A 12215-nucleotide genomic window follows, 5' to 3' on the forward strand; every position below is an offset into this window, starting at 1 on the left:
TCACCTGTACGTTAAGTTTCATCCAAGTACTTGCACCGACCATTTGTCATCTCCCAACTACAGTATATCTTGCCATATTTAATCACATGTTCGTTCTCATTATTCACAGAAGCAGAAGTCATGGCCCTCCACACCAGCAAAGGGGCACTGAAGTAGGAGTGCGATAAGAGGTGGGTCACCACCACAAATGGTTTAAACCCCTTCTGTAGCAACATTTATTTGTAGTTGTGAATTCTCTCCACCCAACGACTGAGGCTTTTTTATCTGCTAAAAGCTCTACTATGTTCACCAGCTAGTTGCTAACTTTATCTGCCAATTGGTGGTGAGCAGGTAGTGTGCAGTGGAATTTCCCAAGCTTTTTCCCCAAAAACAGCTGCCTGCTGCGCGTAAACAAGGGTGATGAAAGTGGAGGAAAATCCCCAAACCATGACCGTAGTAAACATTTTTTCAAAGTGATTTTAAAAAAAATATAATTTCAGACACAGTATGACAGCTGAACTGAAAAATCAGAAACTTTTATTGACTTAAGTAAAAGGAGACACAATGTAATGAAAAACACATAGCAAAAAAGTAAATAGATTACAATACTGAAATGATGACACCGTCAACCCATACAATTTTCCTTGAACTGTACTGTACCTTACTGTCTTTTAGCCACATAATATTCCTTAACAATACCATTTTCGGTGTATTTAGTCTTTCATTTACCGTCACTTCTGTATAAAACATGGGTACAAGGTGGTATAACATTATAGCGACTAGAAGCAGAACAGAATCAGTGTTACAGCTTGTAGCTTTGTCTGATTGTGTCCAGAACCATGAACATACATTTTTTTTCAAATTTTGCTTATTTACTTTGTTAACCTAACAATTTAAAAATGCATATTAAACAATTTCTGGACCAGCTGTTTAATACACTTTTGTGAAGTGACTTACTTTTAATTTAAGACCCTCTTTATTTCCTCTTATTAGCAAATCCCATAAATCAACCAACCAAATTCATTCTCAGCTCTTTCTCTTTCCAATCCCTTCATCAGTACAGCGTAAAAGACCTAACAGGTGGACCATCAAAGAAAAGTGACAACAGTTAAGATATGCCTCTCATTACTGTACAATAAAAAATACTTTGACATACTGACCATGCTTGAGACCAGTCAAGCATTAATGTAAAACATTTTTTATACATACTTTGCTGTTATGTGAGCACCAAACTTCGGTTATGAACAGACTGTACACTTACAATACTGTAAATCATTGCACAAATCACTGTAGATCTCCAATTTCTTATGCCGGGTCAGACGTCTGGTACAGATATGCAGATGTGTTCGACAAGTCACATTTCACAATTCTCTCTTTCGGGTGTGTGATACCATGATTAGGATTAAATACTTTTACAGAGAACTTCTTTTCACTCTTCTCACTTAAGCTTGTTCTAGCCTCATCTTTACACTTGTGGATATTTGTTACAGTGAGTATAAAAAAAACCATTGCCGATAAAATGACCAGTAAAGCTAAGAAATGAAATGCACTGTGGCATTCTTCCCCTTCCTTCAGCATGTGCAAACCTTAACCCTACCTCATCTGAAATGACTGAAAAAGTGCACATCTGTCACAATTCACTGCAACATTGATTATGCAGTCAAAGAAGAAAAGCATTACAATAGCACAAAAACTAATATGCATGTTTCTAGTATAACAAACAGCACTTCTACTTGGCAAAGACATCTCTTGTAGTAATGGCTACTAGCACTTAAAGCCCAGATGTAGTCATTGAACTCCCCCAGTGAGTTCATGTGCAGTCTTTGTCTACGAGATTTTTTCTTTTTTTTTTGTCTACTGCTGCAAAAAGACTGGCAGGGTTTGAACATTTAGTGTATTCTCCTGTGACACAGATTTTTGATTTTTACATTGAGATTCCAACAGGGACTACGTCTACAGTTGCATATGGTATATTAAGCACTTTGCATATAATATTGAGGCACCGTATCATAGAAGGCATGGGTGGAGATACATTTACTGCTGTTCTACCATCTAGCCTATGTAATGGCAAGACTGACACAGGCTGCGACTAGCATGTAGCAACAAATCCACCTAAGATTTCATGTAATATTTAGATCAAAAACACAAACAAAGTAAACATCACAAGACCCAACAAGGTCATGTGTTATTGCTGGTTCAGTTTTGGAAGAATATCCTTATCAAAATGATACATAACAAAATGTGTCAATAAAAAAAAGGTACCTATAAATAAAAAAATGCTAATAAGCTACAAAGTAGTGATATTTTGTTCATTTAAATCCCTAGTTTATTTATTTGTTCATATGGTGATGACTTTGAGAGAACATTCACTGCCTAAGGTTTCTTGCTCAAGTAATTCGAGGGGATCCAGCCCTCGACTTCTTGTCCTACATTTTTACAGAACCACCAGCCGCTGCTGTTTTTTTCCAGCACCTCAAACACTGTACCCACCTTGAAGCTGGATGTTGGGTCATCCCCTTCAAAGTCAGCCACAGCCAGATACAGCTCATCCTTACTGGTCTCCTTGAGTAAAGGTGGTAGCTTGTCCTTGGGCGGGCCGGGCTTCTCGCTCTTCAACTGGGGTTTGGGAGGAATCTGGAATTTATTAACCTTGGACTCTTCTTTTTCTTTGTTTGGAGGTGGCAGAGCGAGTCCTTTGGGTTTAGGGGGAGGGGGTCTGCTGAGTTGGGGTGGTCCAGATTTGGGAATGTCCTGGGCTTCTTTTAGAGCAGGCGGAGGTTTGAGCTCAGTTGGGCTGGATGGGTCGGTCTTCTTTGGAGGAGGAGGTCTCCTTGGAACCATGGAGGGGGGTCTCTGAGGGGGTTCCTTGTGGGGAGGCACTAATGGTTTTCCAGACGTTGATGAGCTCTCTTGGCTATGACCATTCATGTGTTTTGGGGGAAATTTTGGTTCATCACAGTATTTGCCATTATTGAGAGTAGGGATATGGATGGGGGGAGAGCTAGGGGGTGAGCTGCGGTGGGAACTATTTACTGCTGTGTCGTTCTGATGGTTTACCTCTGCTGAAGCAGAGCCGAGGTCGGCAGGTTTTGACGGCCTCAGCTTGCTTCTCAGGTTCGTGATGTCAAGTTTGTTCTCTGCTGGGGAATCTGGCTTGGCAGCTGGGACAGGTTTAGGTCGGATCACTGGCTTGGCCTTCATAAACGCTGCTGGGCCAGCTGCCTCTGGTTTCTCCTCTGATTTGTCTTCTGATTTTGGTTTTGGTGGCTGTTTAGGTACAGGTTTCAAATTAAACTTCTTCACCTCTTTGGCAGAGATCTTGTGACCACATTCAAGACCCATCTCATTCCGAAGGTGAAGAGCTTTGCTCTTGTCTTCTTTCTTGGGCTCTTGTGGTTTGTCCGATTTGAAGGGGGCAGCTGCCTTAGGTGAAACAAGCGGCACGATGACCCCAGGAGCTGGGGGTTTTGGGGGCAAAGGCTTGGAATGATCTGATCTTGGTTTCTCTGCTACCTCCAATTCAAAGCTTTTATTAATGGACTCCCTTCGAGGTGGCAGAGCTGGTTTCTCCTCGACTGGAGGGGCAGCTGGGGCTGGAGGTAATGGCCCAGAGAAGGCAGAGGGCCCCTTGGTGGCACTGGCCTTCCAATCTCTCAGCTTAGGCCGGGCACAGGACTCAGAGGCTGTGGTTGGCTCATCTGGTAAAGGCTTGGACCAGCTGTCATTTGAAGAACCACCATCTTCCAGTCTTAGCTTCTCCATCTCATTGGGCAGAGGAGCAAGGAAATTAGGTCGCAGGGCACTACTAGTCTTTTTGTACTTGTCAATAAAGGTGGCAGGGGCCCAGCCTTCTTTGTCATCTATCTGGATGTACCACCAACCACTTCCATTCTTCTCAATCACCTGGTAGGTTAAAAGAAAAAAAAGGTCATTTCATTTCACTATATCACTCCAAGATTAATCATCAAAATAATCAAATAGATGAAAATTACAAGCCTTTATTCAAGTCATATGTTGCCCAAAAGAATCTTTTCTCACATGTTTTTAATACAACTTTGGGAAGTGCTCGACTCACCTCGACTTTGATTCCAGCCTGGAAGCTGATTCCATCAGGGATGGTGGTCTGGAAGTCTGCTATGGTGTAAAACTCTTCCTCGACCTGAGGAGGAATGGGCGGCTTGGGGAGGTTTGTACCACGTGGCTGTGGGATGTGACAGAGACATGCAAAGGTTAAGTCAATAAATAACTTTTTGTTGTCAAAAATGGAAAGCAATCTTCCAACATAATAGAATCCACGCCCATCCCCCCACTGTGTCAAATGGAGATTTGAAAACGGTCTCTTACAATGGTAAGATCTCTGCGTGGAGGAGGTCTTTGTCTTAATCCCACTTCTATGGAGAGAAAAAAAACATAAGTAATCAATAATTTTGTTGGGTTGTACATTTGCAAAGCAGAAGTGCACAACTTTGTATTGAGAAATAACATTTTACATTTAGGTTTGGTGTAAAATACTGGGTATGCTAGCTATTAAAGAAGCTTTGAAATATAAATGAAAAACATTAAATTTAAAACATTAAGTGCTGCAGCAGCAAAATAGATATAGAAAGCGTGAAAGACAGCTTACTGTATTTGAATCACAAGTTGTGCCCTTTTGTTAAATTCACTTACTTTTGTTATCAGAGAACAGTGAAAGCCTGTTTTCTTTCTGGCCGTTGTCTCGGTTCTCTTTGGCTGTGTTGTTTTGCTGGTTCTGTTTGGAAAATCCATCTAGGTCGTTTGTACTGGCATGTGCAGCACCGCCTGCTGACTGCTTCTGGCTCTGAATGTCAGTCTTCTTCAGGTAGGAAGCTGGGGCCCAGCCCTCGCGGCCTTGGTACCTGATTGGAGGAGAGATGTATACTCAGTGGCTTCAGCTAAGAGATACACAACATTGAAAAAGTCTGTGCAATGAGATCAGTCAGTTTAAGGATTTGGTTGACGATTTTCTATATTTTTCTTATTGTCAACAAATCTCATGTGCAGAGCCAAACCAACAACGGACTCATCCTACTTACAAGTATTCTGTGTGTATCCAAAGCCTGATATATTGTATTCATCTGTGCCATACACCACCATTATTGTCCAAAAACTATTAAAAACACATCAATGAGCCACACCGCTGCAATGGGTGAAATGTTCCTTCACCTGTAAAGATGGTGATTACCGTAACTTGTTCAGAAACAGCTCAAAAGAGTAAAAATAACAATAAGACAGTAACCTGCCACTGGGGTTATACTATCGCTATATTTACTCACACAGAGGAATAAGATATATATTGTTTCTAAACAAGTTACGGTAGTTGCCGTCTTCATGGATGAAGGACATGTCACCTAGTGCAGTGGTGTGGCTCATTGACGTGTTTTTAATAGTTTTTGGACAGCAACGGAGGTCTACAGCACAGACAAGTAAGATATATCAGGCTTTGGATACATGCACAATACTTGTAAGTTGGATGAGTTCATTGTTGGTTAGAAAATTGCCAGCCAAGTCCTCTTTAGTAAATGTAACTTAGTTAATGTCAGTGACTTACCTGATCTTCCACCAGCCCTCCAAGTTCTTCTGAATCACCTCCACAACCATGCCTCTCTCCAGGTCAATCTCGTCCTGGTCCCGGGCCGAGTATGGGTAAATCACTGAATACTTCTCTTCTGGAGTCAGAAAAAGACAATATTGTTTAATATAAGAACATAATGTCAGTTTTGAAGATTACTGTGTATACAGTAGGTTCACAAATAAGGGAGCACATAAAATACTAATGTAGGATAATAGTTTGGGAGACAAAGCACACAGTGGTTGAAGTTGGAACCTGAAGCTTTCCTCAAATTCAAACTGCAGCAAAGATGAAATGTTGAAACTATAAAAAAAATCTGAATTCAAGATGGAAACCCAAAAATAAATAATGAAATAATTAAAATAATTAAATTCAGACTTATTGATTAAAAGCTTTTATGAAAAGGTTAAAAATCCTCTCTCCATCACGACCCTCTCCATGTGTGATTTAAGACCTTATGCTGTAGTTGCTAAAGTGGTGTATTGGTTTTACATTAGCTAAGTGATTAAATGAGGCAAGGCTTGAGCAGCATCTTGTGGAGTGAGAAGATGTAAGATACATACATGTACAACACACAAAACACACATACATCCTCAACAAATACTGACCACATACAAGACAAACTTGTTACTGTACTACAAATGCAGTAAAACTATTTTATTATTTCTACTATTATTTAATATACATAGATACCATAAACTACTACTAATCTATCAAGTGCTTATTAATGCTGGTTAATTTTTGTAATTTTGATTTGTAACAGGTACAAATACACAATCCACTTTGCATGCAAGGATTTAATTTACATGCTTGGATCTCTCATGCGTCATACATGACATGCATACACATGGACAAACATGCACACAGTTGTGTATGCATGTGTGTGAACATACACACACACACACACATTAAGAATAGGGGGAGAAGAAAGGCGTGCGCTCCACCTTGCCCAAAGCCTGTGCTGAATAGATCCCCTAAAGTTCTGCGACGACCCACGTGCCTTGGCAGTGACCAGAATCTCCGAGGCACTGACATCCCGGCACAGTAAGTGAGGCAAAATAGGAAGTGAACATTACATATGCCATCTGGACCATGTTTTCATCCTAAATTAAAGCATTTTCAGTATTGGTGGACCAGTAGAAATCAAAGTTCTTCTGGCAGGCTTGATGCTGTTTTACCCATTTACTGACAAATAATTCCTCTAACATTGTGCAAATTTTATGTCCTTACTAGTATGTTGGTGATACAAATGTACCATGCTACTACAGGAAAGGTCGCTTAACCAACAACCTCTGCTTTTAATAGTAGGTTATAGATTGTGGTTAATGGTTCATTAGGATCTGTGGGGTGACGTTGGCCATGAGCTTTTTCTTAGGACTATTTCATTAAACCTTCGTCATTACTAGAAGACTTGCAAAACTGATGCTGACTAGCAAAAGAACAACTTGACCTTGTTTTATTATGTACTTGCTCAATTGCTAGTTGAGTGAGTGACTCTAATTCCAGGGCTCTGAGTAGTAATCTGTCCAACAAAGGACAACTAGCTCAATGTCCATACTTGAAATATGGTCTCTATTTTGCATATTGGATGTGTACCATGTTCTGCTTAGCATGTCCTTCCATATCATCACAATTTATTACAGTATCATTCTTTTAACATCTAAACTTTGCTTTTATATGGATTCCTACCCTGATTTATGCCACACATGGCAGATGTTTTTTTTTTCTCGTACATTTGTTAAGTAAGTTTAACCTTGTAATGTTTGCCTTATATATTGTCTTAATGAGTGCAATAATTTGAGTATTAAAATATATTTCTATTGCTGTTCTTAAGGGCAACACACACTGGCACAATATGGTGCATGCAAAAACAGCACCAAATGTTTTTTTATTTAAGCCCACCACCATTGGTGTCTTGGCCACATCAACTCTCCAGAAAAACAGCATTAAATCACAATCGCCCCCTGGATCAGTACATCCCAGCTACTGAACCTTGGCTGCTTTTTCTGTTTATATTGCATGTCTGGTGTTTAATACAGGAGTCAAATGGTGTGTGTCAAATGACACAATTCTACATGTGGTGTGTGTTGCACTTTAGATCGCAAAAGGAAGACTACAGCACAAAATATAAAATATTTGTCAATTGTATACAAGTACAGTTCCACTTCTACGTGAGATCACATTATTCCATGGGTAAGAAATAACTTAAATGTACAGTAGAGTTTTCGAGTAACATTTGAATGGCCTCTTCTAAACTTTTCCTCAAAGGATTATGGAATTTAAACAATAACACCCAGATGTAGAGCATTACAGTATGTACCTTCTTCCCCTGGAAGACTGAAGTCATCAGGGTCATCCTGTGCCTCAAGGCATGTAGCAGGGACCCAGCCCTGGGCATCCTCTGAGCTCACAAACCACCACCCTGAGTGAAAAGATCATAAACACAGTGAAATATGAGATCTTTGGAAACTATTCAATATAATGGTAATTTACTATTGTAATGCCAGATGCATATTTGTAGTCTTTCAATTTCATATTTCATGTAATAGCTAAACTGAAACTAGCAATTATATAATCTCTAGCATGGCACCGCAGCTTTCAACTGAAGCCACCATTTAAAAAATCCTACATGGCTTTTCCATTTAAATCAGCAACCTTTGCTCAAACTAAATCTCAGAAAACAGTGAAAGAGTCCACTGGTTGTTGAACAGGACTCACCAGATTCATTTTTCTCAATGACCTCCACCACCTGACCCACATGCAGGCTGATCTCAGAGCTCTCCTGCTTCTCATAGTCTGTTACTGCCACATACTGGTCGAGGAGGAGAGGGTCTGCTGAGGTGGAATCTCCTGTTAGGGGAACAAACCAGAACAGAGGCTTGTTAAGTTTTTCCCTTTTTACTCCTTTTCCAGGCAGGTTAGGGATGAAATCTCAATAATGTAAAGAAGCCACAACTCATTAACTTGTTATTCACTGAGGATCTTTGGTAAAATTTGTTAATGTGATATCAAGGCCATAACCATTTACATCCATGATCTATGAGGCTTTGAGATTTTGACCTTTAAATTTTTATGCAGCTCTTAACCAAATGTAATATGACCTTTTTAAAATATCAGATTTTATACACACTTTACTAAGAATCCAATTTAAGTCTTGTCTTAAAACATCCAAAATGCATCTGTAGAACTTGAAATAAGTGAACAATTGATTTTGGGTGAAATGCTGACAATAATTCTAAGGTCAAAATCTGTGCAGTAGCTGCTGAGTACAAAGTTTAAATGAAAGGAGGCTTATCTAGAGTATGGAGATTCACCCAGACACAAACAAAGGAGGTAGCGGATGTGATTGGAGAGGATGGTGTGAGGGGAAACAACGAGCTGACAGAGGAAGAAAGGGAGATTTGGAGAATGGGAGTGAATGGAAGGGATTTTAAAAAATGTAGAGGGTTAAGTCAATCATCAACATGACTGTGACTTCCACACAGAAACAAACCAGCACCACTAAAACCCACCACCAATGTTAGCACCAAGCCAGGCTGAGGAAAATCAACTTTAAAACATGAAGGCTCACAATACAACCAGTAGTAAAAACTCATCACCATGGCTCTTTTCTCATTATATACAGTATGTTCTTTAAAACTTGTCATATAACCTTTATACCTTTGCATCAAGCTCAGGAATGGTGAAGGGACATTAAGGACATTTTCAGCCAACATGTGTTTATAACACATAAGCAGACAGAACACAGGTCTGATCAGCCATATTTTCCCCAATTAATCTACAACAGATACTCAATTCTGTTGTTTATACAAACATTTATCAGAAGCAGAACCAGAGAGAAACTAACATCAGGTTGAGTTCAATTCTGAGCAAAGAATCAAAGATAGTTAAATTAAAAGCGAAAAAATGAATGGCTTAATGAATTAACAATGAAAATGTATTCATGCTAATATTAGATGAGTTGGTAAACGTACTTTGAACCTGTACTATCAGCTAGTCTGACAAGCTAACTTAGGTTAGCTTTTAAATAAATAGTTTTATTATAAATATTAATTCTGTTTCTAGGGCTCTGCATTGAAATTGTTGATTTTGCCCGATGCTGAAAACACTACCCAACACTACATACTTGAATACACCCAAGAAATGAGCCACACAGATTCTGAAGATCACCAACTATTTTGTATGCTTCCTTTAAGGAACCAATGCAAGCCCCAAGCCTTCAACATAGCCACATCCCACCTGCCCAGGCCAGGGAAGGAGAGGGGAAACAGGCCACCAGCAACCTGTCGGGTCACACACACAGCACGACCAAGCATGACAGTGTGTTACTACCTCGCTTTAGGAAAGTAGTCGCTCTGTCCACAAGCCCTGATGGAAAGGAAAATGAACGGAGAAGAAAACTGAAAAAAATTGACATGGATGCAACTTAAGAATATTAGATGAATGGAGACGATAGAAAGAATATAAAAAAAAGAAACAGTGAAACAATAGCGAAGGTGGTTTCTTTTCTATTTCCGGTACTGTAATAGTCAACTCCAGGAAAACATTCAAGCCATTTGAGAGAATATTTGAAACAAGAACAACTGGGATGGTGGACTCAATGCTGTTATGTAACCACTAGATGGAGATAATGTCATATTATACATTACAAATAAATAGCAGAGGAATTGTATTTATAATGAAAAAAGCTCAGAATAAGTGGGAGTCTCATAAAAGCAGCAAAACAATAATTAACAATCATAAAGTTCCTGATTTATTTCTGCTGTCCAATCATTCTTTTTTATAAATAGCAACCCATTTTTACTCCAAATGAATAAAGTTGTCTCTTACCTGATTTCTTCTTTCCGATTGGTTCCCTGGTAAAAAGAGGAAACCATTACATCACTACCATGGAATATCAAATCAGTTTGCAAAGATAAGGAGTAGGATTGCAACTAACGATCGTTTTCATTATCGATTCATCTGTTGATTATTCATTATTATAATCATTATTATAATCATTATTCTTGATTAATCGATTAGTTGTTTGGTCTGTAAAATGTCAGAAAATGGTGAAACATGTCAATCACTATTTTCCAAAGCCCAAGATGACGTCCTCAAATGTCTTGTTTTATCCTGACCAACAGTCCACAACCCAAAGATATTCAGTTTATTCAGTTTACTGTCATAGAAGACTAAAGAAACCAGAAAATATTCACATTTGAGAAGCTTGAATCCGAGAATTTGGACATTGTTTTCTTTCAAAAATTGACACCAAATGATTATCAAAATAGTTTGTGATTAATTTAATAGTCGACAACTAATCAATTCATTGACTAACAGTTGCAGCTTTCGTAAAGAGACATTCCTGACCTTCAAATACTGTTGTCAATATAATTCACTCATCAACTCATGGATGTCACAGAATGTCTTAAAACCTGAGCAAAGATAAGGCAGATCCTTTTATTATTGGATCACACTTAATTTTTTTTTTTGGAATATTTTATTATCTTTCAGTCTACATTTTGCATGGCCTTTTATTTGCTGTGATAATAATGTGAGTTATTGCCACTATATTTAGCTGAGAATAAACAATGGCAATGAGTGGTTGTTCTTTGATTCGTAAGAGGATACAGAGATTTGTTCTACAATAAATATGTACTTTACTATTTCACATCTAGAATAACAAGCAGTAATATCCATTACAATTTACTGTATGTGTTTGATATTAGATTCCTGCACCTTGTGTTCATCTTTGCATTGTTTCTATGTAAATCACGCGCATGCGTGTTTGAATTGATTTGATGTGATCTGATCTGAAATTGATATCATTTGATTTTTGAATTTACCACAGTAATAATGATTGTAAAGGACTTTGCCACTGTATAATTATTATAACCAGGTACTACTACTACTAATAATAATTGATAACACCAGCTTTATCTCACATGCTACTATCTGTTGTATGAGAAAAGGATTTCTCTGCTTCACTCTCTGGTTCAGGCAGATGTGAATGAGGAGCCTCTAGATAGCTAATGCCTGAAATTTAGTCTGATGTTAAACTCAATATAGCATCTGCTGTGTCTGGTTTAGACATTAGCCTGATAAATAGACCATCACTCCACAGCAGCAGTCAGAAGCTGATTCAATGTCCAGATGCCACGGAAAGTTAATGGTTGCTAATGTTCAGCATTCTACTCTCTCTCTCACACACTGTTTTCCCCTCTTTGTTATCTAAATATTACTCCCTTACTTTACGGCCTTCCATCACCTTCCTTTTTCCACCTTACATCTTCCGTATCTACTTAACTCACTCCTTCATCTCCCTTGCTCATTTTTCTTGGCAGCTACTCCTTTTTTCATTTCCCTGCATCAACGTGAAGGCTCTCAGGCATATAAAGCACTGTTCGATTGGCAGAGCTGTTAATTGCAGAGGCTTAATAAGTCTCAATAAATCTTTACTCACAAGTGTACCCATTAATGCACTATAAAAAGAAATCCCTGTCTGGGACAACCTAAGCAATACTAATGATTGGGATTATTATAGAGCAGGAATGTGTGTGTAAGCTGTTTTTGCTTGTTTGTAGCTAAGGTGAAACCACGGTCAAATAATGCGCAGGACATAGCCACTGACCTGGATCCTTGGCCTGATATGATTACTTTAACT

At 38.8% G+C, this 12215-nt stretch overlaps 1 protein-coding gene across 3 annotated transcripts in view; it reads right to left on the reverse strand.

Annotated features, from left to right (window-relative positions):
* Positions 1–487: 487 nt before the first annotated feature.
* The window catches only part of sh3pxd2b (SH3 and PX domains 2B), a 43464-nt gene continuing 31736 nt past the window's right edge, over positions 488–12215 (reverse strand). For 2 of the 3 annotated variants that reach the window (XM_042430845.1, XM_042430847.1), the window contains exons 6-14: positions 10400–10425; positions 9902–9937; positions 8288–8419; positions 7890–7991; positions 5549–5666; positions 4648–4856; positions 4324–4370; positions 4055–4180; positions 488–3882 (exon numbers count right to left, since the gene is read on the reverse strand). In XM_042430845.1, coding sequence (XP_042286779.1) covers positions 2353–3882; positions 4055–4180; positions 4324–4370; positions 4648–4856; positions 5549–5666; positions 7890–7991; positions 8288–8419; positions 9902–9937; positions 10400–10425 — 2326 coding nt within the window. In that variant the 3' untranslated portion in view covers positions 488–2352. The remainder of the gene's footprint in view (positions 3883–4054; positions 4181–4323; positions 4371–4647; positions 4857–5548; positions 5667–7889; positions 7992–8287; positions 8420–9901; positions 9938–10399; positions 10426–12215) is intronic. The other variant, XM_042430846.1, reaches the window with a different exon arrangement.

This window comes from Thunnus maccoyii, chromosome 13 (assembly GCF_910596095.1).
Source record: "Thunnus maccoyii chromosome 13, fThuMac1.1, whole genome shotgun sequence".
NCBI classification, from domain to species: Eukaryota; Metazoa; Chordata; class Actinopteri; order Scombriformes; family Scombridae; genus Thunnus; species Thunnus maccoyii.